This window comes from Phallusia mammillata, chromosome 6 (assembly GCF_965637545.1).
Source record: "Phallusia mammillata chromosome 6, kaPhaMamm4.hap1.1, whole genome shotgun sequence".
In the NCBI taxonomy this organism is placed as follows: domain Eukaryota; kingdom Metazoa; phylum Chordata; class Ascidiacea; order Phlebobranchia; family Ascidiidae; genus Phallusia; species Phallusia mammillata.
In genome coordinates this window covers 13,602,396-13,630,041 of record NC_137257.1, presented here as the reverse complement: position 1 = coordinate 13,630,041, position 27,646 = coordinate 13,602,396, and the positions used below count along the sequence as shown (strand labels likewise).

At 45.9% G+C, this 27,646-nt stretch overlaps 2 protein-coding genes across 3 annotated transcripts; both read left to right on the top strand.

Moving 5' to 3' along the window:
* Positions 1 to 43: 43 nt before the first annotated feature.
* Positions 44 to 7,308, top strand: LOC145232373 (uncharacterized). Of its 2 annotated transcripts, XM_080096985.1 has the most exons (2): positions 44 to 2,166; positions 6,254 to 7,308. In XM_080096985.1, the coding sequence occupies exons 1-2, from the start codon at positions 49 to 51 to the stop codon at positions 6,359 to 6,361; spliced, it is 2,226 nt and encodes a 741-aa protein (XP_079953111.1). In that variant the 5' UTR covers positions 44 to 48; the 3' UTR covers positions 6,362 to 7,308. The 2 variants fall into 2 exon arrangements, with proteins under 2 accessions (XP_079953111.1, XP_079953110.1); XM_080096984.1 differs by lacking the exon at positions 6,254 to 7,308 and having other exon boundaries at positions 44 to 2,442.
* A 1,683-nt stretch (positions 7,309 to 8,991) lies between these two features.
* On the top strand, positions 8,992 to 11,636 carry LOC145232380 (uncharacterized). Its single transcript, XM_080096993.1, has one exon. It carries the CDS (start codon positions 10,017 to 10,019, stop codon positions 11,634 to 11,636), a length of 1,620 nt encoding a protein of 539 aa, XP_079953119.1. The 5' UTR covers positions 8,992 to 10,016.
* The last annotated feature ends 16,010 nt before the right edge of the window (positions 11,637 to 27,646 follow it).

Below are 27,646 nucleotides of genomic sequence, written 5' to 3'. Positions count from 1 at the left end.
TTTCTTGCCATTTCACTCGTAAAAATAACCCGTGTCTTGAAATGAAGCATGTACGGGCTTCAGGTAGCCGCCTGTTACCTTATAACAGTATTCTATGTGAATAAGGTAAGCATCAGTATTATATTGATTGCCCCTTATCCGTGCCATCAGCAAGTTAAGTCAATAGATTTACACGTGGAACTGGCGCGAATAGAAGTCATTTCGGCTCCCTGTGCGTTTACCCCATCTACTGTTTCCACCCCTGTTAGGCCTAACGTTTGTGCGGACTTCTATTGCCGTCGCAAACGTTCTTACCCGAACTACCCCGTGTGTTCACCACAAAGGGTAGTTGACTCCCCACCTGCTACCCCGGCCACCTCGTGCGTCACCTTGTGGACACGAGGCCTGTGCCCCCCCAAGCCTGCCCCCGAGCGCGACCCCAGCCCGGTAAGGCAGAGCCCAAACCTTCGACACCAGCACCCACGACACCCCGGCCCGCTTTTTCCACCCACCCCCATCCCAGACCGACGAACGTCCGGGGCTCCCAGCCCTTTTCAGGGCTCTTGCGTGGAAAGGACCAGTCGGTCACCCAGCGTGCAGGGCGCCGGCCCAACTGCTGATACGTCGTCACAGCAAGTCGAAGTCGATTTCGACCTAGTGACGTCACGGTCGAACCTTCCTGCTGCAAGGTCGACCTTTGAAGGAGAATTAACGTCGAAACTCACCGTTCCGCTTGAACGAGTTTCGACCATGGCCAAGGCGTGGAATGTCGTTGCAAGCCGCAACCTTCCACCTTTCAGTCGGGAGACTGAAGTACTAGCCAAGCTTCCTGCCCGGAAGACTCGACAGTTCATTTATGAACTGTTGAAAAAGGTCAACTTTCCGGCGCAGGAGCTCGAAGGCATCGTCGAGCGCCGTGGAGGGCTCACGGACTTCACGTGCCGCACCAAGGAGGGTGCGCGCACGCTACAAAGGAAACTCGGGTCGCACCCCAACGTGGAGTATGCAAAACTCTACGACTCGGAGTGGACCCGGGTTTGGGTGAAGGAGGTTCCACCCAGGTACTCCAACGAGGAAATCCGTGCATACATCGAACGTAAGCACGGAGAGGTCAAGAAGCACGAGAAGGTCAAGGATCGTTGGGGCCTGTACGATGGCAAACGAACCTTCGACACAAAAACGGTTGACCTCAAGGAAAGCCCAATTGGTCCGAAAATCAGACTGGGTGGTTTGGCCTTTGTCATTGAATATGACAACCAACCACCGCAGTGCTTCGTATGTCGCCAGTTTGGGCACATGCGTGACGAGTGCGAGGCACTCAAAAGCCGGGAAAACACACCCGAAAACTCGGTAGAGGAAGCGGTCGAGGGCCCGCCTCTACCTTCGGCTACCTCCACCCCGGTGCGGGCGGAGAAGAACGACGGTTTTCAGGTGGTCCAGGGGCACCGAAACCGAAAGAAAAGCGGCAACGCGAATGCCAACCCCCTGAAGTCCAGTGCCACCGAGACAGGCACCCTGGTTGCACAGGCACTGGAGCCTCTAACAACAGAGGCCAACAAGGAACTTCAGCATCCGGAGTGCGGCACCTCGGGTGCCCCCGACAATGGGAAACTTCAGTATCCGGAGGACGGCACCTCGGGTGCCTCCGACAATGGGAAACTTCAGAATCCGGAGGGCGTCACCTCGGGTGACCCCGACAAAGGAAAGGATCTTCAGTATCCGGAGGGCGACACCTCGGGTGCCCCCGACAAAGGAAAGGATCTTCAGTATCCGGAGGGCGGCACCTCGGGTGCCCCCGCCCCTCCTGGCCCAAGGCCACAACGAAACCCGCCGCGGAAACCAAAGAAGAGCGCGGGAGGCACTTCGGGTGCCGCAGCCAAGAAACCCGGGGCGACAAAGAAGCAAACCCCGCGGAAATCTGGGCCCACACCTGATCCTGAGGGTGGTACCTCGGGTGCCCCCGACCCTACCGGCGGGAAAACAGGGCCCAGTTCCCCGCCAACACAGGATCCGGACTTGGATTTACTGGACAAAGATTTGGATTTATTGGCCCACCCGGCTGAAGACAAAGAAGTGGATTTATTGGCCGACCCGGCCGAAGAGAAGGAAATCCAACTGAAAGAGGGAATCCTCGAAGACCTTTTGGAAGCTGCAAGAGACCTCTCTGACTCCAGCGGAGAGGACAAGGTACCGATACTTAATAAGCGTGATAGGTCGTCGTCGAACTCTGGCGATGACCGAAAGCGGGCCTGTTTTGAAAATTTTCACAATATCGTTTCGTGTGAGTGCGGGCAGGACACGCTTCTATCTAAAGAGGGAGAAGCCATAACTTGTCCGGGTTGTAAAAAGTGCTACATTAAATGCTCGTGTGGCCATGCTCATCCGTTAGGGGATGGGCAAGGTAGCCAATGCTCTGAGTGTAAAACGTTTTTCCCCATGCACGCTCTTAACTATACCGTTTAGGGACTAGAAGCGTTTTTTTTTGATACACCGTTGTAACACGCCAATATCAATAGTCATGGCGAATTTCCTAAAAATAGCCACATTCAACGTCGGGGGGATGGCCGATCCAGCTAAGCGATCCGCTGTATTGTCATCCCTCCGGTCGTTAGACGCCCACATCATTCTCCTCCAGGAGACGCATAGTTCTCCTGTGACGGAGGGTGGGTGGTGCGTCGAATGGGAGCCGAATAAAGCGATTTTTTGGTCTTCTCTTTCGGGGGCCCGATCGGAGAACGGAGTCGGGATCTTGCTAAAGCATAACGCCCTTAGCTTTGTTTCTCACTCTGGGGATGGGAACGGTAGAATTTTGGCTGCCGACATTAGACTTTACCATTCAATCATACACGTCGTAAACGTGTATGCCCCTAACCGTACCGAAAGCACTCCCTTAAGGAATGCTTTCTTCGACTCCCTTTATACCTACACCTACTCGAGGCATCCCACTCTCTTGGCCGGTGATTTCAACGGTGTGCAGGACCCGATACTTGAGCGTTTCCCCCCCTTACGTGGTAGTAACGAAAAGTTGTCAGGTCTTATCGCCCTTGTTGAGAACCTCCAGTTGTCGGATTCCTTCCGAAAGCTGTACGGCAACCGTATTTTTTACACACGTAGACAACATAACACTCAATCACGTCTAGACAGATTTTACATTTCATCTCATGTGCACCCCATTTCGGAATTTGGCACACAAAATTCACTTTCAGACCACGACATCATAACACTACAGATTCGGACAGAGCCTCAGCCCCCTAGGGGGAAGGGGATCTGGAAGAATAACACTAGCACTTACACAACAGACGCCTTCCAGGAGGAACTTGAACGCAGGTGGGCCTTGTGGCGAACGCTACAGGTCCCCTGCTTCAAGGATAAATTCTCTTGGTGGCTCGACATGAAACACCGCATTAAATTAATGAACATAGCACACTCACAACAGAACAGACAACAGGCAAACACGGAAGCCAAACAACTTGAGGAAAGGGTTACGGCTATTTGGGGGCAATTGGCAAGGGACCCTACCCTCCTCCCCGAATACCTCTCTTTAAAACGCCTTTCGGCCAACACCCAGCGACAATCTGCTCGCGCCAAAATTTTAAAATCCCAAGCTTCCTGTTTTGACCGCGGTGATCGGGGTACCAAGGAGTTCTTTCAGCGTTTCACTGAACATAGATCTAATACTGGTATTGTTAAACTGTGTGATGATTCCGGTCGCCACACGGAAAACACTAACGAGATGCTTAACATCGCCCACACCTTTTACAGTAAACTTTACACGAAACGCCCTACATGTACAGCAGCTCAGCAGCACTTCCTGCAACACGTCACCCCTAAACTTGACTCGAATGATGATACACTAGGTAAGCCCATAACGGCTGAGGAAGTGCTGAACACAATTATGCAAATGTCGTTGGGGAAATCCCCTGGACCCGATGGCGTCAGCGTCGAGTTCTACCGCTCGTGCTGGCGTATCATTGGCCAGGATTTAACTGACGTCATTAATACGATACACTCGTCGGGAACCGTCCCGGACGAGATGAAACGTGGCACAGTTACTCTAATCCATAAGAAAAACGACACAACACTGCTGAAGAACTACCGCCCGATCTCGTTGCTTAACACTGACCTTAAAATCTACACCAAGATTCTGGCAAATCGCATGCGCGCGCTCCTGGACAAGGTCTTGCACCCCCAACAATTTGCTGCGCCCGCCCGTCGAATTGCCGACGCCACTGTTTTGCTGAGAGATCTCTATTGTGATGCGATAGAGCGGGGCACAGATGCTTTCATTATTTCGCTCGACTTCGAGAAGGCTTTTGATTCAGTTGACCATGAATGGCTTTATTCGGTTATGACTAAAATGTGTTTCCCTGAACACTTTGTAAAACTAGTTCAGTCACTTAACACAAACGCGCAGTCGAATGTTCTAGTTAATGGACACCAAAGCCCGCTGTTCACTGTGGGTAGAGGAGTGAGGCAAGGGGACCCCCTGAGTCTCTTCCTCTACCTAATCGCCGCAACCCCTTTCTCACTAGCCCTTACGGCAGACACAAGCGTCCGTGGCATCGACGTACCTGGGAGACACGTGATCAAGTGCCCCAGTTACGCCGATGACACAACCCTCACCCTGACGCATCCCTACTCTGTTACACGTGCATTCCAGCATCTCGAACTCCTTTACTCGGCCTCTGGACTAGCACTTAATGTGTCGAAATCCAAAGGCCTCTTTACCAAGCCAAATCCCCCATTGGCTTCTTTACCACCTCTTGAGTGGACGTCATCCCACATCAGTCTCTTGGGGACCGTTATTGGCAATGCCGGTAGCGTAACCGAGAGCTGGCGTGCCCACTATCGCACATTCCGTTCCTCTATGACTTACCACACTCGGTACATACTCACCTGGAATGCCAAATCATTAATCTCTAAATCCAAACTTTTACCCCTACTCACTTACCAGGCCTCGACATACCCTATCCCCCACTCCCTTAGGCGAAGGGTGAATAGCGCGTGCGAGGTGTTTATGACGAACAACACGAAACTGATCATACCCATTGACACTCTGGCACTCCCTTTTGACAGAGGAGGCTACAACGTGGCGAACTGTCCACTTTACTGCGATCTTTTCTTTATGCAGCCTATATTTTCCTACTGTAGACATAGATTGAACGACACCCCAACCTCCCCCGGTATGGCCATGGTCGAGTATAACATCAGACTACAGCTCTCCCACCGGTTTGATCTGCGCTTGCGCAACAACCATCCCCATGCTGTTAGTCCTTCACCTTTCTATAGTAAAACCCTATCTCTTATTGAAAAATATAATTTAACCTTTGACCAACTCGTCCGTGGATCCATCCGTACCCTTTATCGGTTAATAACCTATTCCCAAACGAATATCCCTGGCGCGGGCGGCTCTCAAGCGTCCCACGACCGTCGCTGGGGCAATGTTCACCACCCTATCCTCACCAACGCAATGAAGTCGTTCAACTACAGAACTATTTGGGATGTACTCCCCGTATCATCCAAATTTTTTCAATTTTCTCTTGACCCAACCACGTTGTGCCAATTCTGTGGGAGGAGCCCAGAGACCTCCACTCACATATTCACCTCGTGTCCCGTACTCTCCCCGGTACGGGACTACATACAACGCCTTACAAACCGTATTACACACACTGACACCACGCTCTGCGGAGACATGATCATAAAACTTATCATTCCACCCAACATTGAAATATTTACAGAGCACCTAGTATACATCTTTACACTCACCCGGCACCACATCTGGAAAGCCAGAAACCGCATAAAATACGAAGACAGAAAAATTCTACCTCATCACATAATTTCTACCATTAAAAAAGCTATTGCACATCGACTTGCAGTCGAAAACAATAGGGTTGACACAACATATAAGGATATTATCCAAGACCTCAGGGATTTGACGGTGTAGCAGACTAACGCTTCTAGGGACGTCTCCGGTTGTCACATAAAAATCCGATCCCAACCAACCGTAGGAACTAATTTGCATAAATTCCAATTTCGACGACCTGCTTAATTTTGTTTCGCCATTTTGTTTGTTTCTCACGCACAGCCAAATTTTTTACACTAATTCCTTTTTTCCGTTACTGTATTGCCTTTTTTTTTTTTTTCTATTCACCCTGCAACTCCTAAAGACAACCGAGAGCGTCATAGATTAACATCAAACATCCCCAGTTACTCTTTTTTCATTGACCCTGTTTTGAAAAATTTTGTTTCCATTTACCGTATTTATTTGCTGCAGGCCCGCAGCGCTTCCACCGAGTACTTGAACAGTGTGCATATATGCACGCCACAAACGACTAGTGGCGAAACCATGGTGACTTGTGCGCCATGCGTATTATTCAATTAGGCAGCGGTGTCCGGACCGCGTCGAAACGATTTTCGCTTTCGAGAAACCCCGATATGGAGTTCTCAGTTTCATAAAATACGATACTTTTGCATGAATTTGCTTTCTACTTCTCTCTTTTCGCATCCTCCCAGGGTCAAGCATATCCACCAATTGTGGGGAGCGACGACCCTGACTTTGTATTTTCCATTTCTTAACAGTATAGTTTCTCTTGTTTCCCCCTCCCGATAATTCCCACGAGTAAAAGCCCACAATTTTGAACCGTTGCCCACTACCATTGAATAGTCTAGTGGTAACGGCGTAAGTCCCGTAATAAACAGATCACGGGTTCTAATCCTGATCTTCCCCCTAAAATTAATGTTTGAGATCGGTAGTGTATGCAATGCTCCTTTCTCCCTTCCCTCTTCGCCCTTCTCCCAGGGTCAATGCATACCCGTCGTCGGCGGGGAGCGAAGACCCTGTCTTTTTGCCTTACAATTCTCAACCGTTTTTGTTTTCTTGCGTGCTTCACGTGACCCTTGTTTGTTTCGCTCTCTATTTTCTCGTGCGTGTCTCTTGTACTACGATTTTTATGTCGTGTACCGGTGACGTCATTTTTTTTGTTTTTTATATTCGTGCGTGCGTGTTTTATTTTTCGCTATTCGTACTACGATTTCTATGTCGGGTACTCGTGACGTCTTTACCTTTTTCTTTTCACTTCGCGCCGCTTCTCGCAGGGCCCAAGCATATCCGCCAAGGCGGGGAGTAATGGCCCTGGCTTTCTTCTTCTCTTATTGACCAACCCCGAGGGGTAACGGCACCGCGTTGTCAGGCGTGACGTGCCCGAAATTCATCGGCCTGATGATTTCGTTTCTTGTTTTTTTTTTGTTTTATTATCGCATTGAGTTTTTCGTATCGCTTCGTTTATTGGCGTTACAATAAACAAAAGATGCCACTTCGGTGTTACTTTTTTCGACTTTAATTATTTCAAATCGGTTCCCTAACGCTGCGGACGATTGGTTGGTAGGTTTGTTTTTTTATTACCCATTAGAAGTGTTGCTGGGCCTTACACAAAGCCGTGGGGGCGCCAATGAGGCTCCCCGTGATCCAGAAGTTGAGCTGAAGCGCACAGCTGCAAGGGCTGATCGGCTAATTATGTTCGGTAATTATGCCAGACCTGCTGGCCCCAGCAAGTCGCGCCGGAGCCAATCCGGTAATTACCGGGTGGCTACCACACCTATGTGCCTGCAATGCTTCGAATAAACTCAAAATGAACAGGTCTGCGCAATTGGAAAACACGCCACAATGTTACAGTAGCACTGCACAAAGTTAGTATCACATTGTTTTGGCCACTACTTTGCTCTAGTGGACATATCATGCGCGACATCAACTGACTGGGGATGTTTTTCTTGCCATTTCACTCGTAAAAATATCCCGTGTCTTGAAATAAAGCATGTACGGTCTTCAGGTAGCCGCCTGTTACCTTATAACAGTATTCTATTTGAATAAGGTAAGATTTCACGATTTCAACACTTCGGTGTTACTTTTTTCGACTTTAATTATTTCAAATCGGTTCCCTAACGCTGCGGACGGTTGGTTGGTAGGTTTTTTTTTATTACCCATTAGAAGTGTTGCTGGGCCTCACACAAAGTCGTGGGGGCGCCAATGAGGCTCCCCGTGGTGCAGAAGTTGAGCTGAAGCGCACAGCTGCACGGACTGGTCGGCTAATTATGTTCGGTAATTATGCCAGACCTGCAGGCCCCAGCAAGTCGCGCCTGAGCCAACCCGGTAATTACCGGGTGGCTACCACACCTATGTGCTTGCAATGCTCCGGATAAAGTCACCATGAACAGGTCTGCGCAAGTGGAAAACACGCCACACTGTTCTAGTAGCACTGCACAAAGTTAGTATCACATTGTTTTGGCCACTACTTTGCTCTAGTGGACATATCATGCGCGACATCAACTGACTGGGGATGTTTTTCTTGCCATTTCACTCGTAAAAATATCCCGTGTCTTGAAATAAAGCATGTACGGTCTTCAGGTAGCCGCCTGTTACCTTATAACAGTATTCTATTTGAATAAGGTAAGATTTCACGATTTCAACACTTCGGTGTTACTTTTTTCGACTTTAATTATTTCAAATCGGTTCCCTAACGCTGCGGACGGTTGGTTGGTTGGTTTTTTTTTATTACCCATTAGAAGTGTTGCTGGGCCTCACACAAAGTCGTGGGGGCGCCAATGAGGCTCCCCGTGGTGCAGAAGTTGAGCTGAAGCGCACAGCTGCACGGACTGGTCGGCTAATTATGTTCGGTAATTATGCCAGACCTGCAGGCCCCAGCAAGTCGCGCCGGAGCCAACCCGGTAATTACCGGGTGGCTACCACACCTATGTGCTTGCAATGCTCCGGATAAAGTCACCATGAACAGGTCTGCGCAAGTGGAAAACACGCCACAATGTTCTAGTAGCACTGCACAAAGTTAGTATCACATTGTTTTGGCCACTACTTTGCTCTAGTGGACATATCATGCGCGACACCGACTGACTGGGGATTTTTTCTTGCCATTTCACTCGTAAAAATAACCCGTGTCTTGAAATGAAGCATGTACGGGCTTCAGGTAGCCGCCTGTTACCTTATAACAGTATTCTATTTGAATAAGGTAAGCATATACCTGACTTCGATAGAATCAGAAAGCATTGCACGTTGCTTGGTGTGTGTTTTTTTTGCATGCTTATCGGTGCGTTACACCTTTAGTTGCTTCAGGCAGGCAGTGTTAGCTTATTTTGTGTTGTACAGTAAGTGCGCATAGGCGCTTGCAGACTCTGTTTGTTTGTTTATTTTGTGTTTTTTTCTGACAACTTAACCGGCAAACGTTAGTTTTTCCCGATAGCGTTCTGGTAACTGGTAACTTTAACTGTAACTGCCTTCTAAAGGCCCTCTGGTGTTTGTTTTAGATTCTAACTGTTCTAGTAACGTAACAGCCTGTAAGGCACCTTTCAGACTAAACTGCCCCTAAGGCACCCTTTTTGGCTGAACTGCCCCTAAGGCACCTTCTCTTTAAATAACGGCCCCTAGTGTGCCCATAAGGCCATAGCACGCCACCTTGTGTAATTTGTTAACACTCTCGACTTAATCGTTGTCGCGCCATTGTTTTGCTTTGACCTTGTCCCTGTCACCCTTGCCCTCTTGCGCCACCCCGCTGATTACGCTCTCCACGTTAGAGCGTTCAAGGCGGCGTGTCGCTTGAGTGCTTTGTGTTTTTTTTGGGGGTAAGAGCCACTGACCACTCCAAGGCTGCCGCCTCGAGTGCTCACTGGTACTTCCCCTTTTGCTGTGTGACGTACTAAGCAATCAACGCCCTGTCTTCCTGATTGCCTAGTTACTTGTGTTGCTCTTTGCTGACTAAGTTCTAAGTCCCCCTCAAGAATTTGTTATCTTGAAGGGACTTCCCCTTAGTCGTTGTTGCTAGCTGGGGATTCCCCCTCTTAGTTGTTGAATTTTCTTTTTTTCGGGACTTCCCCTGTTTGCATACTTTTGCGCAGGCGAGGGACTTCCCACAAACAGAAAGCACATAGAAATAGTATAAAAATTTCCAAATCGCAGTGTAGAACAGCCACACCCTTGTAGGGCTCCTTTCTTCTCTCCCCTAATATCTCGGAGTCATCATCAAACTCTTACTATGGGTCTTAAACACTTCTTTGACGAGTTTAGGTCGCTCCATATCCAGATAACGACGAAGCAGAACTGCCGCTTTGAAGAATTCATGGCGATGTTTTATGTAGAAGGACTACCTTTATCTGCATATAAGAAGATGCTGGTCGCGTGCCGTTGTGTAAACCGACGCCAGTCAATTTTTAAAATTACTTTCGCTGAGGAATACACACACGAGCTATCGCAGCTTCATAAAAAATTCAAAAACGGCTTCCGTTATCATGATGATGAGCATTATACTCTTATCTTGAAGAGTTTCCATCCTCCAAAGCCATTGACTCGCCTTACTCTGTTCCCCGTTCCGGCAGAGTTCGGCACAAGACAATTTGCCACCGCCGCTGAGAAGTTAGACTGGGGAATCTACTCAAAGCACACCTTTCTCACATACAAGAGATATCCCGAAGTCTGTAATGGCTATGTCCATCTCTTTCTTGAGGAAGCCATCCTTGATAATGTCCCGATAGTTGCAACTATATACGGGCATGAGATACAAATCGCTAAGCCAGGTGAATCCTTTGGCCCCTCATGCAAGTCCTGCATGCAGAGGGGCCATTGGACAAACCAATGCCAAAGAAGAGAGAAATGCAAAATCTGTGGTGAGAAAGATCACCGAGCAAGAGATTGCCCGTGGGAGTCTCCTGTAACTAACTCTGATCCAGCTACAGAACCAGAATCAGAAACAGAAAAAGAGGTTGATAAAGAAGCAGAAAAAGCAGCAAAGAAAAAATACAGACGAGACTACCCAACAATCAAGGAGTCTGAGAAGACGTCCACCCCCAAAGGGAAAATGCCGGACCAAACTTCTGCTGAGGACCTCTCGCAAGTGCTGCATCAAATAAAAGTCCAAGAAGACAAGCACAATAAGCTGTTTAACCAAAACGTAGAAGTAGAAGATCCGTCTCCACCTATCAATCTTGACTCCCATTCTGACGAAAACCAAGACAAGTCGCCAACAACAGGCAATTCTCCCGAAGTTCCTATATCTTCTGATGCTCACATGTCCCAAGATATACAGAAATCCACTGATGAGCCTATACAGGAAACTCAGGTTGAGGCTGACCAAGCACAAGCATCAGAAGAAGCCTTTCAAACAGAGTTAAGAAATAAATCCTTAACCCACCCAGACAGCTCTTCATCCCCCAAAAAGCAACACGCAGGCAATAGCAAAGAAAAGGGAGCAATGGAGAAGTCCTTAACACATCCAGACGATACTCCCTCTCCTCCGTCTACCTACAGAACTCCAGGCTCAGCGAGACGAATCCTCCCGCCAACCCCAACTCATAAATCTCCTATCTCTATTCCATCTCATACTCCACCTCATACTCCACACCCGGTAAAACTCAATACTGCCCTCACAAAAGTAACTTTTGACGAGTCGGTTCCTCCTCTCGAATCCACACACTCTCTCTCTGCACCTTCAGAAGAAGAGAAAGAAGAAGATGAACCAGAAGAAGATAGCTTGGACGAAGCTGAGCGCAAAAGTCCTCGTCCGCAGGACTTTTTAAAAGACAACAACTCAAAGCAAAAAAGAAGTAACAGTAGTTCGACAGAGAAGCCCAAGAAGAAGAGAAAGAAAGGCAGGAGGTAGTTGTACCTAACCTCAGACTAAAGACTAAAGACACCAACAAAACTCTAGACTCTTCACTGCCAACATGGCAAAAATCACATCTATTAACATTAATGGAATAGACAATAAACTAAACAATTTAACTGCTTACGTAAACGATGATGACTCCGAGATCTATTTGATTCAGGAAGTACACTTAGCGAACCAAAACAATTTAAACAATTGGACAAACCAAAACAACTTTTTACTATACTTCAATTCGGTTTGGAGAAATTCAAATGATAACAATCCAAAACATAAATTTGACGGAACTCTTATCTTAATAAGGAAGAATTTTGCACAAAATTTGGCAATAAATCACAAAATCATGATCGAAAGCAAAATCCAAACAATAACTTTTGAAATTAACAAACAAACGTATAATATATTAAACGTTTATCTACCCTCCGGTCCACAGAACAGAAAAGATAGGACTACATTAATCAAACAAATCCCAAACTTTATCGAAAGCAAGCCTAACTCCCATACAATTATTGGGGGGGACTTCAACTTTATCGAGAATCAGTTAGACTCTATGAACAAAAATACTAGGAACGAATCAGACGTAAACGAATGGAAAAAAGTAACGACACAATGCTGCCTAACAGACTGTTTCCGTTACTTTCACCCGAATAAAAAAGTATACACTCGGATAACTACCAACTCCTCTAGAAGACTTGACCGCTTTTACTGCAATATTAATCTCATCCATAAAATCAACTCGGCAAATCACAAACATGTATCTTTTTCGGACCATAACTTTGCTCCCTTTATCAAAATTAACTTTAGTGTGAAAAAAAAATGGGGAAAAGTCAAATGGAAATTAAACGTATCCCTTTTGCAAAATGAAGAATATACTTCACTAATTAGGAACCTAATACTCGACTTCGAAAAAGAAAAAGACTCCTACCAATCGTTCTTCGGTTGGTGGGACTCGCTAAAGCGAAAGATTAGGAAGAAAACAATTACGTTTGCAATTAAACTAAAGCAACTCGAAAGGTTAGAACGTCAAAAAACGCAGGAACTCTTTGAATTATATATGAGCCTAATGAATCCCAATAGCGTAGAACCAAATTTAAAACTTCTTGACCTCCAAAAAAAGCTTAAAAATGACAATGAAAAACCCCTTTACGGTGCAAAAGTTAGAGCTCGAATTAAAGATTTCTGTGATGAAGAGAAACCTGATAAGTCTTTCTTCAACACAGAACAAATAAAACAAGAACATTCGAGTATTAGATCCCTAAAAATAGGCGATCAAATAACAACCGATGAAGACACAATTACACACGAGGTCTACCACTTCTATAAAAGCCTTTGGCAAACTGAAAACACGATTAATGTATCTGCCCAAAATCATTTCCTTTCCCAAATTACTACATATCCTGAACAATCAATAGACTCACCAATAACAATTGAAGAATTAGAGCAATCCAAAAACTTAATGAACAAAAACTCGTCTCCCGGCGATGATGGAATTCCTGTGGAATTTTATAACCATTTTTGGCCTATTTTAAAAGAAAACTTTATAGAACTAGTATATAATATTTATCTAGCAAACGAACTCCCACCCTCTTTGAAAAATGCAAGCGTCAAACTTATACCAAAAAAACAAGATAAAACTCTGATAAAAAACTGGCGACCCATTTCTTTACTTAACGCAGACTACAAAATAATTAGTAAAACGGTTGCGAAAAGACTCCAAAACGAGCTTAACAACAAAATTAGCATTGAGCAAAAATGTGGACTAGACAAACGCTACATCCAGCACATTCATTATAACATCCAAACCGCAATCGAGTATAGCCATTCAAAACAAACCCCTTTGGCCTTAATTCAAATCGACATAGAAAAAGCATTTGACACTGTGGATCATGATTTTGTGAACAAAATTTTGGAAGCTTTAAACGTTAACATATATACTAGAAATTGGATCCAAATTTTATACAAAAACATCACGAGCACTGTAAATGTAAACGGAAGAAAAACAAATAAAATATATATAAACCGCGGCGTCCGCCAAGGGTGTGGCTTATCGATGATTCTTTACGTGGCTGTATGCCAAGCGCTAATACAAGCCGTAAATAACAATAAACAAATAAATGGTATAAAAATTGGTAAAATAGAAACAAAAATCCAACAATACGCGGATGACTCGACATTTCTCGTGTCTAATAAACAATCCCTTTTGGAAATTTTTAACATTATGAATTTGTATCAACAGGCATCTGGTCAAAAGATCAATCAAACCAAAACAGAAATACTCCCAATATCTCAAAATTTATTTAACGAATTAAATATACTCTACCCTGACTTTATAAAACCTACTATCAAAATACTTGGGCTAAAATGCAAAAGAACTCAATTCGACACGCGAGAAAATTGGGCCCCCATCATACGGCATGCAAAACACATTACAACAACCTTCGCACGACGCAAACTTTCCTTTATTGGTAAAATCGCCATAATTAATACGCTTATTTTTCCCAAGATACTATTTGTGGCTAGAGTGGTAAATCCAACTCAAACCTATATCAAAGAAATTAACTATATAATTTTCCAATTTTTCTGGTTTCCTAGAAAGATAGAACAAATGTCCCGAAAGAAATTAATATCGCAAAAAAATAAAGGCGGTTTAAAACTCCCTGATCTGGAAACTAAAATAAACTCGTTAAAACTTGAAAAACTACGTGATCTAATTAATTGCGAAAACATCTGCGAAATCTGGCAGCGCTGGGCGATCTACAATCTCGGCACCAAATTAAAAATCATAAAACCTTCGCTATTCGACAATACCACACCTAAAGCATGGAAACCTAATAGAGACTGGAATCAAATTTATAAAACTTATTTGCTTTTAATTGATGAAAATAATGAATTCAATTGGAAAAAAGCCAAATTACGCCATTTTTATTACGAGCTGATAAAGAAAAAGGAAGTTAATTGTACCCCAACAACCATTGAAGATTACAGTTGGAAACGCGCTTTATTCCTTCAACAAGGAATAAGGCACTTTTTCAACAACATGGACCGACAGACTACATACTTAACCATACACAAAGCTTTCAAATGGGGTGATTTTGATCGCTCCAAAAATCGCTTAACATTGCGGGATGGCACAACCAAAATTAACCGTTGTAAATTCTGTAAAGATAGAAACGATAACATTGAACACCTTCTAACGAAGTGTCCTATTAGTAACTTAATCCTAGTCTACCTCGAAAAAATTCTGCGCAACGAACTCCAAATTCACCTCAACACTAACCCAAATCAAATCCTTTTAAATTACTACAATTCGGACATACCTCTTTGGCAAATTAAATTAATTACAATCTGGCGATCCAAAATTATTAAAGAAAAGCAAGTATTAGATTTGCTTAATAAATACCTTGATAATACTAATTCATTTGCAAACAAAATTGCTGCCAAAATCTTTACCAAATTCAAAACAGAAATACAAACTTTTGTCCAAAAATACGGCGAAAACTATACTGAAGTAAAATTCGGTCTAGACACGGACTACTTTCACGCAGCCACGTAAAGAACAGATTCACCGTTGTCTAATTATAACATGTCCGTTATACTTGCTGTTGTACATATTGTGTTACGAGTAGTATATGAAAATGTGCCATGTGTTGACATTCTATGTTCTTTGCAACAATAACCTATTTTAAGAGTACTAATTCCCTTTGTTAAGAAATATCTGTTTAATTATCATGCCTTTGTTAAAAACAAAAAAAAAACAAAAATAAAAAAAAAATAAAAAAAAAAAAAAAAAAAAAAAACACTTCGGTGTTACTTTTTTCGACTTTAATTATTTCAAATCGGTTCCCTAACGCTGCGGACGGTTGGTTGGTTGGTTTTTTTTTTATTACCCATTAGAAGTGTTGCTGGGCCTCACACAAAGTCGTGGGGGCGCCAATGAGGCTCCCCGTGGTGCAGAAGTTGAGCTGAAGCGCACAGCTGCACGGACTGGTCGGCTAATTATGTTCGGTAATTATGCCAGACCTGCAGCCCCAGCAAGTCGCGCCTGAGCCAACCCGGTAATTACCGGGTGGCTACCACACCTATGTGCTTGCAATGCTCCGGATAAAGTCACCATGAACAGGTCTGCGCAAGTGGAAAACACGCCACAATGTTCTAGTAGCACTGCACAAAGTTAGTATCACATTGTTTTGGCCACTACTTTGCTCTAGTGGACATATCATGCGCGACACCGACTGACTGGGGATTTTTTCTTGCCATTTCACTCGTAAAAATAACCCGTGTCTTGAAATGAAGCATGTACGGGCTTCAGGTAGCCGCCTGTTACCTTATAACAGTATTCTATTTGAAAAGGTAAGATTTCACGATTTCAACACTTCGGTGTTACTTTTTTTCGACTTTAATTATTTCAAATCGGTTGCCTAACGCTGCGGACGGTTGGTTGGTAGGTTTGTTTTTTTATTACCCATTAAAAGTGTTGCTGGGCCTTACACAAAGCCGTGGGGGCGCCAATGAGGCTCCCCGTGATCCAGAAGTTGAGCTGAAGCGCACAGCTGCAAGGGCTGATCGGCTAATTATGTTCGGTAATTATGCCAGACCTGCTGGCCCCAGCAAGTCGCGCCGGAGCCAATCCGGTAATTGCCGGGTGGCTACCACACCTATGTGCCTGCAATGCTTCGAATAAACTCAAAATGAACAGGTCTGCGCAATTGGAAAACACGCCACAATGTTACAGTAGCACTGCACAAAGTTAGTATCACATTGTTTTGGCCACTACTTTGCTCTAGTGGACATATCATGCGCGACACCGACTGACTGGGGATTTTTTCTTGCCATTTCACTCGTAAAAATAACCCGTGTCTTGAAATGAAGCATGTACGGGCTTCAGGTAGCCGCCTGTTACCTTATAACAGTATTCTATTTGAATAAGGTAAGATTTCACGATTTCAACACTTCGGTGTTACTTTTTTTCGACTTTAATTATTTCAAATCGGTTGCCTAACGCTGCGGACGGTTGGTTGGTAGGTTTGTTTTTTTATTACCCATTAGAAGTGTTGCTGGGCCTTACACAAAGCCGTGGGGGCACCAATGAGGCTCCCCGTGATCCAGAAGTTGAGCTGAAGCGCACAGCTGCAAGGGCTGATCGGCTAATTAGGTTCGGTAATTATGCCAGACCTGCTGGCCCCAGCAAGTCGCGCCGGAGCCAATCCGGTAATTACCGGGTGGCTACCACACCTATGTGCCTGCAATGCTTCGAATAAACTCAAAATGAACAGGTCTGCGCAATTGGAAAACACGCCACAATGTTACAGTAGCACTGCACAAAGTTAGTATCACATTGTTTTGGCCACTACTTTGCTCTAGTGGACATATCATGCGCGACACCGACTGACTGGGGATTTTTTCTTGCCATTTCACTCGTAAAAATAACCCGTGTCTTGAAATGAAGCATGTACGGGCTTCAGGTAGCCGCCTGTTACCTTATAACAGTATTCTATTTGAATAAGGTAAGATTTCACGATTTCAACACTTCGGTGTTACTTTTTTTCGACTTTAATTATTTCAAATCGGTTGCCTAACGCTGCGGACGGTTGGTTGGTAGGTTTGTTTTTTTATTACCCATTAGAAGTGTTGCTGGGCCTTACACAAAGCCGTGGGGGCGCCAATGAGGCTCCCCGTGATCCAGAAGTTGAGCTGAAGCGCACAGCTGCAAGGGCTGATCGGCTAATTATGTTCGGTAATTATGCCAGACCTGCTGGCCCCAGCAAGTCGCGCCGGAGCCAATCCGGTAATTGCCGGGTGGCTACCACACCTATGTGCCTGCAATGCTTCGAATAAACTCAAAATGAACAGGTCTGCGCAATTGGAAAACACGCCACAATGTTACAGTAGCACTGCACAAAGTTAGTATCACATTGTTTTGGCCACTACTTTGCTCTAGTGGACATATCATGCGCGACACCGACTGACTGGGGATTTTTTCTTGCCATTTCACTCGTAAAAATAACCCGTGTCTTGAAATGAAGCATGTACGGGCTTCAGGTAGCCGCCTGTTACCTTATAACAGTATTCTATTTGAATAAGGTAAGATTTCACGATTTCAACACTTCGGTGTTACTTTTTTTCGACTTTAATTATTTCAAATCGGTTGCCTAACGCTGCGGACGGTTGGTTGGTAGGTTTGTTTTTTTATTACCCATTAGAAGTGTTGCTGGGCCTTACACAAAGCCGTGGGGGCACCAATGAGGCTCCCCGTGATCCAGAAGTTGAGCTGAAGCGCACAGCTGCAAGGGCTGATCGGCTAATTAGGTTCGGTAATTATGCCAGACCTGCTGGCCCCAGCAAGTCGCGCCGGAGCCAATCCGGTAATTACCGGGTGGCTACCACACCTATATGCCTGCAATGCTTCGAATAAACTCAAAATGAACAGGTCTGCGCAATTGGAAAACACGCCACAATGTTACAGTAGCACTGCACAAAGTTAGTATCACATTGTTTTGGCCACTACTTTGCTCTAGTGGACATATCATGCGCGACATCAACTGACTGGGGATGTTTTTCTTGCCATTTCACTCATAAAAATATCCCGTGTCTTGAAATAAAGCATGTACGGTCTTCAGGTAGCCGCCTGTTACCTTATAACAGTATTCTATTTGAATAAGGTAAGATTTCACGATTTCAACACTTCGGTGTTACTTTTTTCGACTTTAATTATTTCAAATCGGTTCCCTAACGCTGCGGACGGTTGGTTGGTTGGTTTTTTTTTATTACCCATTAGAAGTGTTGCTGGGCCTCACACAAAGTCGTGGGGGCGCCAATGAGGCTCCCCGTGGTGCAGAAGTTGAGCTGAAGCGCACAGCTGCACGGACTGGTCGGCTAATTATGTTCGGTAATTATGCCAGACCTGCAGCCCCAGCAAGTCGCGCCTGAGCCAACCCGGTAATTACCGGGTGGCTACCACACCTATGTGCTTGCAATGCTCCGGATAAAGTCACCATGAACAGGTCTGCGCAAGTGGAAAACACGCCACAATGTTCTAGTAGCACTGCACAAAGTTAGTATCACATTGTTTTGGCCACTACTTTGCTCTAGTGGACATATCATGCGCGACACCGACTGACTGGGGATTTTTTCTTGCCATTTCACTCGTAAAAATAACCCGTGTCTTGAAATGAAGCATGTACGGGCTTCAGGTAGCCGCCTGTTACCTTATAACAGTATTCTATTTGAAAAGGTAAGATTTCACGATTTCAACACTTCGGTGTTACTTTTTTTCGACTTTAATTATTTCAAATCGGTTGCCTAACGCTGCGGACGGTTGGTTGGTAGGTTTTTTTTTTTTTATTACCCATTAGAAGTGTTGCTGGGCCTTACACAAAGCCGTGGGGGCGCCAATGAGGCTCCCCGTGATCCAGAAGTTGAGCTGAAGCGCACAGCTGCAAGGGCTGATCGGCTAATTAGGTTCGGTAATTATGCCAGACCTGCTGGCCCCAGCAAGTCGCGCCGGAGCCAATCCGGTAATTGCCGGGTGGCTACCACACCTATGTGCCTGCAATGCTTCGAATAAACTCAAAATGAACAGGTCTGCGCAATTGGAAAACACGCCACAATGTTACAGTAGCACTGCACAAAGTTAGTATCACATTGTTTTGGCCACTACTTTGCTCTAGTGGACATATCATGCGCGACACCGACTGACTGGGGATTTTTTCTTGCCATTTCACTCGTAAAAATAACCCGTCTCTTGAAATGAAGCATGTACGGGCTTCAGGTAGCCGCCTGTTACCTTATAACAGTATTCTATTTGAATAAGGTAAGATTTCACGATTTCAACACTTCGGTGTTACTTTTTTTCGACTTTAATTATTTCAAATCGGTTGCCTAACGCTGCGGACGGTTGGTTGGTAGGTTTGTTTTTTTATTACCCATTAGAAGTGTTGCTGGGCCTTACACAAAGCCGTGGGGGCGCCAATGAGGCTCCCCGTGATCCAGAAGTTGAGCTGAAGCGCACAGCTGCAAGGGCTGATCGGCTAATTAGGTTCGGTAATTATGCCAGACCTGCTGGCCCCAGCAAGTCGCGCCGGAGCCAATCCGGTAATTACCGGGTGGCTACCACACCTATGTGCCTGCAATGCTTCGAATAAACTCAAAATGAACAGGTCTGCGCAATTGGAAAACACGCCACAATGTTACAGTAGCACTGCACAAAGTTAGTATCACATTGTTTTGGCCACTACTTTGCTCTAGTGGACATATCATGCGCGACATCAACTGACTGGGGATGTTTTTCTTGCCATTTCACTCGTAAAAATATCCCGTGTCTTGAAATAAAGCATGTACGGTCTCCAGGTAGCCGCCTGTTACCTTATAACAGTATTCTATTTGAATAAGGTAAGATTTCACGATTTCAACACTTCGGTGTTACTTTTTTCGACTTTAATTATTTCAAATCGGTTCCCTAACGCTGCGGACGGTTGGTTGGTTGGTTTTTTTTTTATTACCCATTAGAAGTGTTGCTGGGCCTCACACAAAGTCGTGGGGGCGCCAATGAGGCTCCCCGTGGTGCAGAAGTTGAGCTGAAGCGCACAGCTGCACGGACTGGTCGGCTAATTATGTTCGGTAATTATGCCAGACCTGCAGCCCCAGCAAGTCGCGCCTGAGCCAACCCGGTAATTACCGGGTGGCTACCACACCTATGTGCTTGCAATGCTCCGGATAAAGTCACCATGAACAGGTCTGCGCAAGTGGAAAACACGCCACAATGTTCTAGTAGCACTGCACAAAGTTAGTATCACATTGTTTTGGCCACTACTTTGCTCTAGTGGACATATCATGCGCGACACCGACTGACTGGGGATTTTTTCTTGCCATTTCACTCGTAAAAATAACCCGTGTCTTGAAATGAAGCATGTACGGGCTTCAGGTAGCCGCCTGTTACCTTATAACAGTATTCTATTTGAAAAGGTAAGATTTCACGATTTCAACACTTCGGTGTTACTTTTTTTCGACTTTAATTATTTCAAATCGGTTGCCTAACGCTGCGTACGGTTGGTTGGTAGGTTTGTTTTTTTATTACCCATTAAAAGTGTTGCTGGGCCTTACACAAAGCCGTGGGGGCGCCAATGAGGCTCCCCGTGATCCAGAAGTTGAGCTGAAGCGCACAGCTGCAAGGGCTGATCGGCTAATTATGTTCGGTAATTATGCCAGACCTGCTGGCCCCAGCAAGTCGCGCCGGAGCCAATCCGGTAATTGCCGGGTGGCTACCACACCTATGTGCCTGCAATGCTTCGAATAAACTCAAAATGAACAGGTCTGCGCAATTGGAAAACACGCCACAATGTTACAGTAGCACTGCACAAAGTTAGTATCACATTGTTTTGGCCACTACTTTGCTCTAGTGGACATATCATGCGCGACACCGACTGACTGGGGATTTTTTCTTGCCATTTCACTCGTAAAAATAACCCGTGTCTTGAAATGAAGCATGTACGGGCTTCAGGTAGCCGCCTGTTACCTTATAACAGTATTCTATTTGAATAAGGTAAGATTTCACGATTTCAACACTTCGGTGTTACTTTTTTTCGACTTTAATTATTTCAAATCGGTTGCCTAACGCTGCGGACGGTTGGTTGGTAGGTTTGTTTTTTTATTACCCATTAGAAGTGTTGCTGGGCCTTACACAAAGCCGTGGGGGCACCAATGAGGCTCCCCGTGATCCAGAAGTTGAGCTGAAGCGCACAGCTGCAAGGGCTGATCGGCTAATTAGGTTCGGTAATTATGCCAGACCTGCTGGCCCCAGCAAGTCGCGCCGGAGCCAATCCGGTAATTACCGGGTGGCTACCACACCTATGTGCCTGCAATGCTTCGAATAAACTCAAAATGAACAGGTCTGCGCAATTGGAAAACACGCCACAATGTTACAGTAGCACTGCACAAAGTTAGTATCACATTGTTTTGGCCACTACTTTGCTCTAGTGGACATATCATGCGCGACACCGACTGACTGGGGATTTTTTCTTGCCATTTCACTCGTAAAAATAACCCGTGTCTTGAAATGAAGCATGTACGGGCTTCAGGTAGCCGCCTGTTACCTTATAACAGTATTCTATTTGAATAAGGTAAGATTTCACGATTTCAACACTTCGGTGTTACTTTTTTTCGACTTTAATTATTTCAAATCGGTTGCCTAACGCTGCGGACGGTTGGTTGGTAGGTTTGTTTTTTTATTACCCATTAGAAGTGTTGCTGGGCCTTACACAAAGCCGTGGGGGCGCCAATGAGGCTCCCCGTGATCCAGAAGTTGAGCTGAAGCGCACAGCTGCAAGGGCTGATCGGCTAATTATGTTCGGTAATTATGCCAGACCTGCTGGCCCCAGCAAGTCGCGCCGGAGCCAATCCGGTAATTGCCGGGTGGCTACCACACCTATGTGCCTGCAATGCTTCGAATAAACTCAAAATGAACAGGTCTGCGCAATTGGAAAACACGCCACAATGTTACAGTAGCACTGCACAAAGTTAGTATCACATTGTTTTGGCCACTACTTTGCTCTAGTGGACATATCATGCGCGACACCGACTGACTGGGGATTTTTTCTTGCCATTTCACTCGTAAAAATAACCCGTGTCTTGAAATGAAGCATGTACGGGCTTCAGGTAGCCGCCTGTTACCTTATAACAGTATTCTATTTGAATAAGGTAAGATTTCACGATTTCAACACTTCGGTGTTACTTTTTTTCGACTTTAATTATTTCAAATCGGTTGCCTAACGCTGCGGACGGTTGGTTGGTAGGTTTGTTTTTTTATTACCCATTAGAAGTGTTGCTGGGCCTTACACAAAGCCGTGGGGGCACCAATGAGGCTCCCCGTGATCCAGAAGTTGAGCTGAAGCGCACAGCTGCAAGGGCTGATCGGCTAATTAGGTTCGGTAATTATGCCAGACCTGCTGGCCCCAGCAAGTCGCGCCGGAGCCAATCCGGTAATTACCGGGTGGCTACCACACCTATGTGCCTGCAATGCTTCGAATAAACTCAAAATGAACAGGTCTGCGCAATTGGAAAACACGCCACAATGTTACAGTAGCACTGCACAAAGTTAGTATCACATTGTTTTGGCCACTACTTTGCTCTAGTGGACATATCATGCGCGACATCAACTGACTGGGGATGTTTTTCTTGCCATTTCACTCATAAAAATATCCCGTGTCTTGAAATAAAGCATGTACGGTCTTCAGGTAGCCGCCTGTTACCTTATAACAGTATTCTATTTGAATAAGGTAAGATTTCACGATTTCAACACTTCGGTGTTACTTTTTTCGACTTTAATTATTTCAAATCGGTTCCCTAACGCTGCGGACGGTTGGTTGGTTGGTTTTTTTTTTATTACCCATTAGAAGTGTTGCTGGGCCTCACACAAAGTCGTGGGGGCGCCAATGAGGCTCCCCGTGGTGCAGAAGTTGAGCTGAAGCGCACAGCTGCACGGACTGGTCGGCTAATTATGTTCGGTAATTATGCCAGACCTGCAGCCCCAGCAAGTCGCGCCTGAGCCAACCCGGTAATTACCGGGTGGCTACCACACCTATGTGCTTGCAATGCTCCGGATAAAGTCACCATGAACAGGTCTGCGCAAGTGGAAAACACGCCACAATGTTCTAGTAGCACTGCACAAAGTTAGTATCACATTGTTTTGGCCACTACTTTGCTCTAGTGGACATATCATGCGCGACACCGACTGACTGGGGATTTTTTCTTGCCATTTCACTCGTAAAAATAACCCGTGTCTTGAAATGAAGCATGTACGGGCTTCAGGTAGCCGCCTGTTACCTTATAACAGTATTCTATTTGAATAAGGTAAGATTTCACGATTTCAACACTTCGGTGTTACTTTTTTTCGACTTTAATTATTTCAAATCGGTTGCCTAACGCTGCGGACGGTTGGTTGGTAGGTTTTTTTTTTTTTATTACCCATTAGAAGTGTTGCTGGGCCTTACACAAAGCCGTGGGGGCGCCAATGAGGCTCCCCGTGATCCAGAAGTTGAGCTGAAGCGCACAGCTGCAAGGGCTGATCGGCTAATTAGGTTCGGTAATTATGCCAGACCTGCTGGCCCCAGCAAGTCGCGCCGGAGCCAATCCGGTAATTGCCGGGTGGCTACCACACCTATGTGCCTGCAATGCTTCGAATAAACTCAAAATGAACAGGTCTGCGCAATTGGAAAACACGCCACAATGTTACAGTAGCACTGCACAAAGTTAGTATCACATTGTTTTGGCCACTACTTTGCTCTAGTGGACATATCATGCGCGACACCGACTGACTGGGGATTTTTTCTTGCCATTTCACTCGTAAAAATAACCCGTCTCTTGAAATGAAGCATGTACGGGCTTCAGGTAGCCGCCTGTTACCTTATAACAGTATTCTATTTGAATAAGGTAAGATTTCACGATTTCAACACTTCGGTGTTACTTTTTTTCGACTTTAATTATTTCAAATCGGTTGCCTAACGCTGCGGACGGTTGGTTGGTAGGTTTGTTTTTTTATTACCCATTAGAAGTGTTGCTGGGCCTTACACAAAGCCGTGGGGGCGCCAATGAGGCTCCCCGTGATCCAGAAGTTGAGCTGAAGCGCACAGCTGCAAGGGCTGATCGGCTAATTAGGTTCGGTAATTATGCCAGACCTGCTGGCCCCAGCAAGTCGCGCCGGAGCCAATCCGGTAATTACCGGGTGGCTACCACACCTATGTGCCTGCAATGCTTCGAATAAACTCAAAATGAACAGGTCTGCGCAATTGGAAAACACGCCACAATGTTACAGTAGCACTGCACAAAGTTAGTATCACATTGTTTTGGCCACTACTTTGCTCTAGTGGACATATCATGCGCGACATCAACTGACTGGGGATGTTTTTCTTGCCATTTCACTCGTAAAAATATCCCGTGTCTTGAAATAAAGCATGTACGGTCTCCAGGTAGCCGCCTGTTACCTTATAACAGTATTCTATTTGAATAAGGTAAGATTTCACGATTTCAACACTTCGGTGTTACTTTTTTCGACTTTAATTATTTCAAATCGGTTCCCTAACGCTGCGGACGGTTGGTTGGTTGGTTTTTTTTTTATTACCCATTAGAAGTGTTGCTGGGCCTCACACAAAGTCGTGGGGGCGCCAATGAGGCTCCCCGTGGTGCAGAAGTTGAGCTGAAGCGCACAGCTGCACGGACTGGTCGGCTAATTATGTTCGGTAATTATGCCAGACCTGCTGGCCCCAGCAAGTCGCGCCTGAGCCAACCCGGTAATTACCGGGTGGCTACCACACCTATGTGCCTGCAATGCTTCGAATAAACTCAAAATGAACAGGTCTGCGCAATTGGAAAACACGCCACAATGTTACAGTAGCACTGCACAAAGTTAGTATCACATTGTTTTGGCCACTACTTTGCTCTAGTGGACATATCATGCGCGACACCGACTGACTGGGGATTTTTTCTTGCCATTTCACTCGTAAAAATAACCCGTGTCTTGAAATGAAGCATGTACGGGCTTCAGGTAGCCGCCTGTTACCTTATAACAGTATTCTATTTGCACAAGGTAAGCATCAGGATCGTGCCTGTGCCCCTTGCTGAGTGGAGGTAGACAGCCGACGAAGCATCATACTGTTTTAAGGCGGACCCTACCCTGCTTTAGAAGCTTGTTGGCTCCACTAAAACGAAGTTGGCTCCAGAAAAGTTGGCTCCGCAACAATTTGGCTCCAGAAAAGTTGGCTCCGATAAAGTTGGCTCCAGAACGTTTTCCTACTCCCCTTTCCCACCTAGTACCCACACCCTTTCCCCGCAGCCGCCCGTTGGGTCTTTTTCAGGACCACCAACGCCAAGGGCAGTTTAGAGAATTGGCTGTTCCCCTTTCCCATTTCCCGGAGTGGTGCTCGCACCACAAAGGGAAGCTCTCCACCACTTCCTATCCGACAATTGTGCCGTAGTGGCCGATTGTTCGGTCCCTTCCATTCCCTCCACCTGTACGTCCATAAGACGTACGGGACCCCTTCCCCACAACCGCTACTAGCTCCCCGGCCCTTTTCAGGGCCCCTGCGTGGTAGGGCTAGTCGGTTATCGCCATAGTCGTGTTCAGATTGACGACAAGGGTCTTTCTGTACGCCGACTAATTTACATATTCGATTGACGACAAGGGTCAATCTCGACGCCGACGAAATTTGCATATTCGATTGACGACAAGGGTCAATCCCGACCAACTAATTTGCATAAAAATTGACGACAAGGGTCAATCTCGACGCCGCCTCATTTGCATACTCGATTGACGACAAGGGTCAATCTCGACGCCGACTCATTTGCATAAAGATTGACGACAAGAGTCAATCTCGAGTCCGCCTAATTTGCATACCAGATTGACGACAAGGGTCAATCTCGACGTCACTCGAGTCGAACTCGACGATGACGTCAAAGCAACCCAATGCTCCCAGAGCATGGAACAAAGTGGTGAATCAAGGGCTCCCGCGGGGAGTGCCGGAATTCACGAGAGAGACAGAGGTCTTGGCAAAGTTGCCGACGAAAAAATCTCGTCATTTTATATACGAGATGCTTGCAAAGATACAATTCCCCATCAGTAACTTGGAGGGGATTGTTGAGAGACGAGGGGGTCTTACAGATTTTACATGTAGGACCCGCCAGAACGCCATCGATTTGGTGGAGAAACTCAAGAAGCTTCGTGCTGTTGAGTTTGCACGCTTGTACGACCAAGAATGGACGAAAGTCCTGGTCAAGGAAATCCCGCCGAGATTCTCGGTCGAGGAAGTGCGCAGATATCTGGCTGTCAGGCATGGCACGCTTAAGAAGCCAGAAAAGTGTAAAGACCGCTGGGGTCTCCAGGATGGCAAACGGACGTTTGACATCAAAACTGCTGAGCTACGATTGCGCCCTATCGGGCCACAAATACGCATTGGGGGTCTGTCATTCAAAACCGAGTACGAGGGACAACCCCCACAGTGCTACGTTTGCAGAAACTTTGGTCACATGCGAGATGCATGTGACGTCTTCCAGAGCCGAGAAGACAACTACCCGGCACTTACCGATGATCGGGATCAGCAAGACGGTCCGCAGATGACCTCCACACCTATCCAAAAGAAGAAGAAGGATGCGACTACCATATCGATCCCATCTGTCGTGCAGGAATGTCCCACAAACGATATTCCAACAGCAGACATCGGGGATGCAGCGTCCTGCTCCCCCACTAATGAAGTGCAAATTCCCGGCAACGAGGTTGAGAACGCCCCCGACAACCAACACGGGGAAACAGAGGCACCTGCCCCCGCCGAAGACAAGGAGGAAGACCGTTTGGAGGAATCCGGACAAGAAGAACCCATGGGCGCAGCCGCCACCTCCCGATTCGAGTATCAGGAACTTACCGCTGGGAGACCCGGAATTCATACACGAGTTAAGGTTACTATCTAACTCTACAGAACTAAACAGTAGTAGTACCGAAGAAGAGGTTGAGGCATTCATCAAACGAATGCACTCTTCCTCCTCTTCATCCAGTCCGCACTCGAGTAAACGTGTATGCGCAGATCAAAATGCTGCTCCGTGCGAATGCGGGGCTGATGTGTATATCACACCAGAAAAGGGTGACGGTTTTTGCCCTAGTTGTACAAGTTATTTTCGTCGCTGTGATTGCTGTAACGAAATTAACAATTTACCAGGCGGTTACCCCGAATCATGCACGCGCTGTGGCAACATAGTGCAGCCACCACATGGTGTAAACGTTACATGGTAAACCTTTACGTCCTAACACTTTTGCCACCTATAAGTTACTGCGCCTAGCCTCTGATTGGTCGTTTACCGGACCAATCACATAGGGCCTAGATTACTTGCAGTTTTTTTTTTAGAGTAACTTTGTATGTTGTGCTTTAGCGCGCGTGCTTTGTTAGTGGTAAGCCATTGTTTGGTTACTTAATAGCCCGTTCATACAGGGCCTTTTCTTGTGTGTGTTTAGTGTTTTTTTACATGTCTGC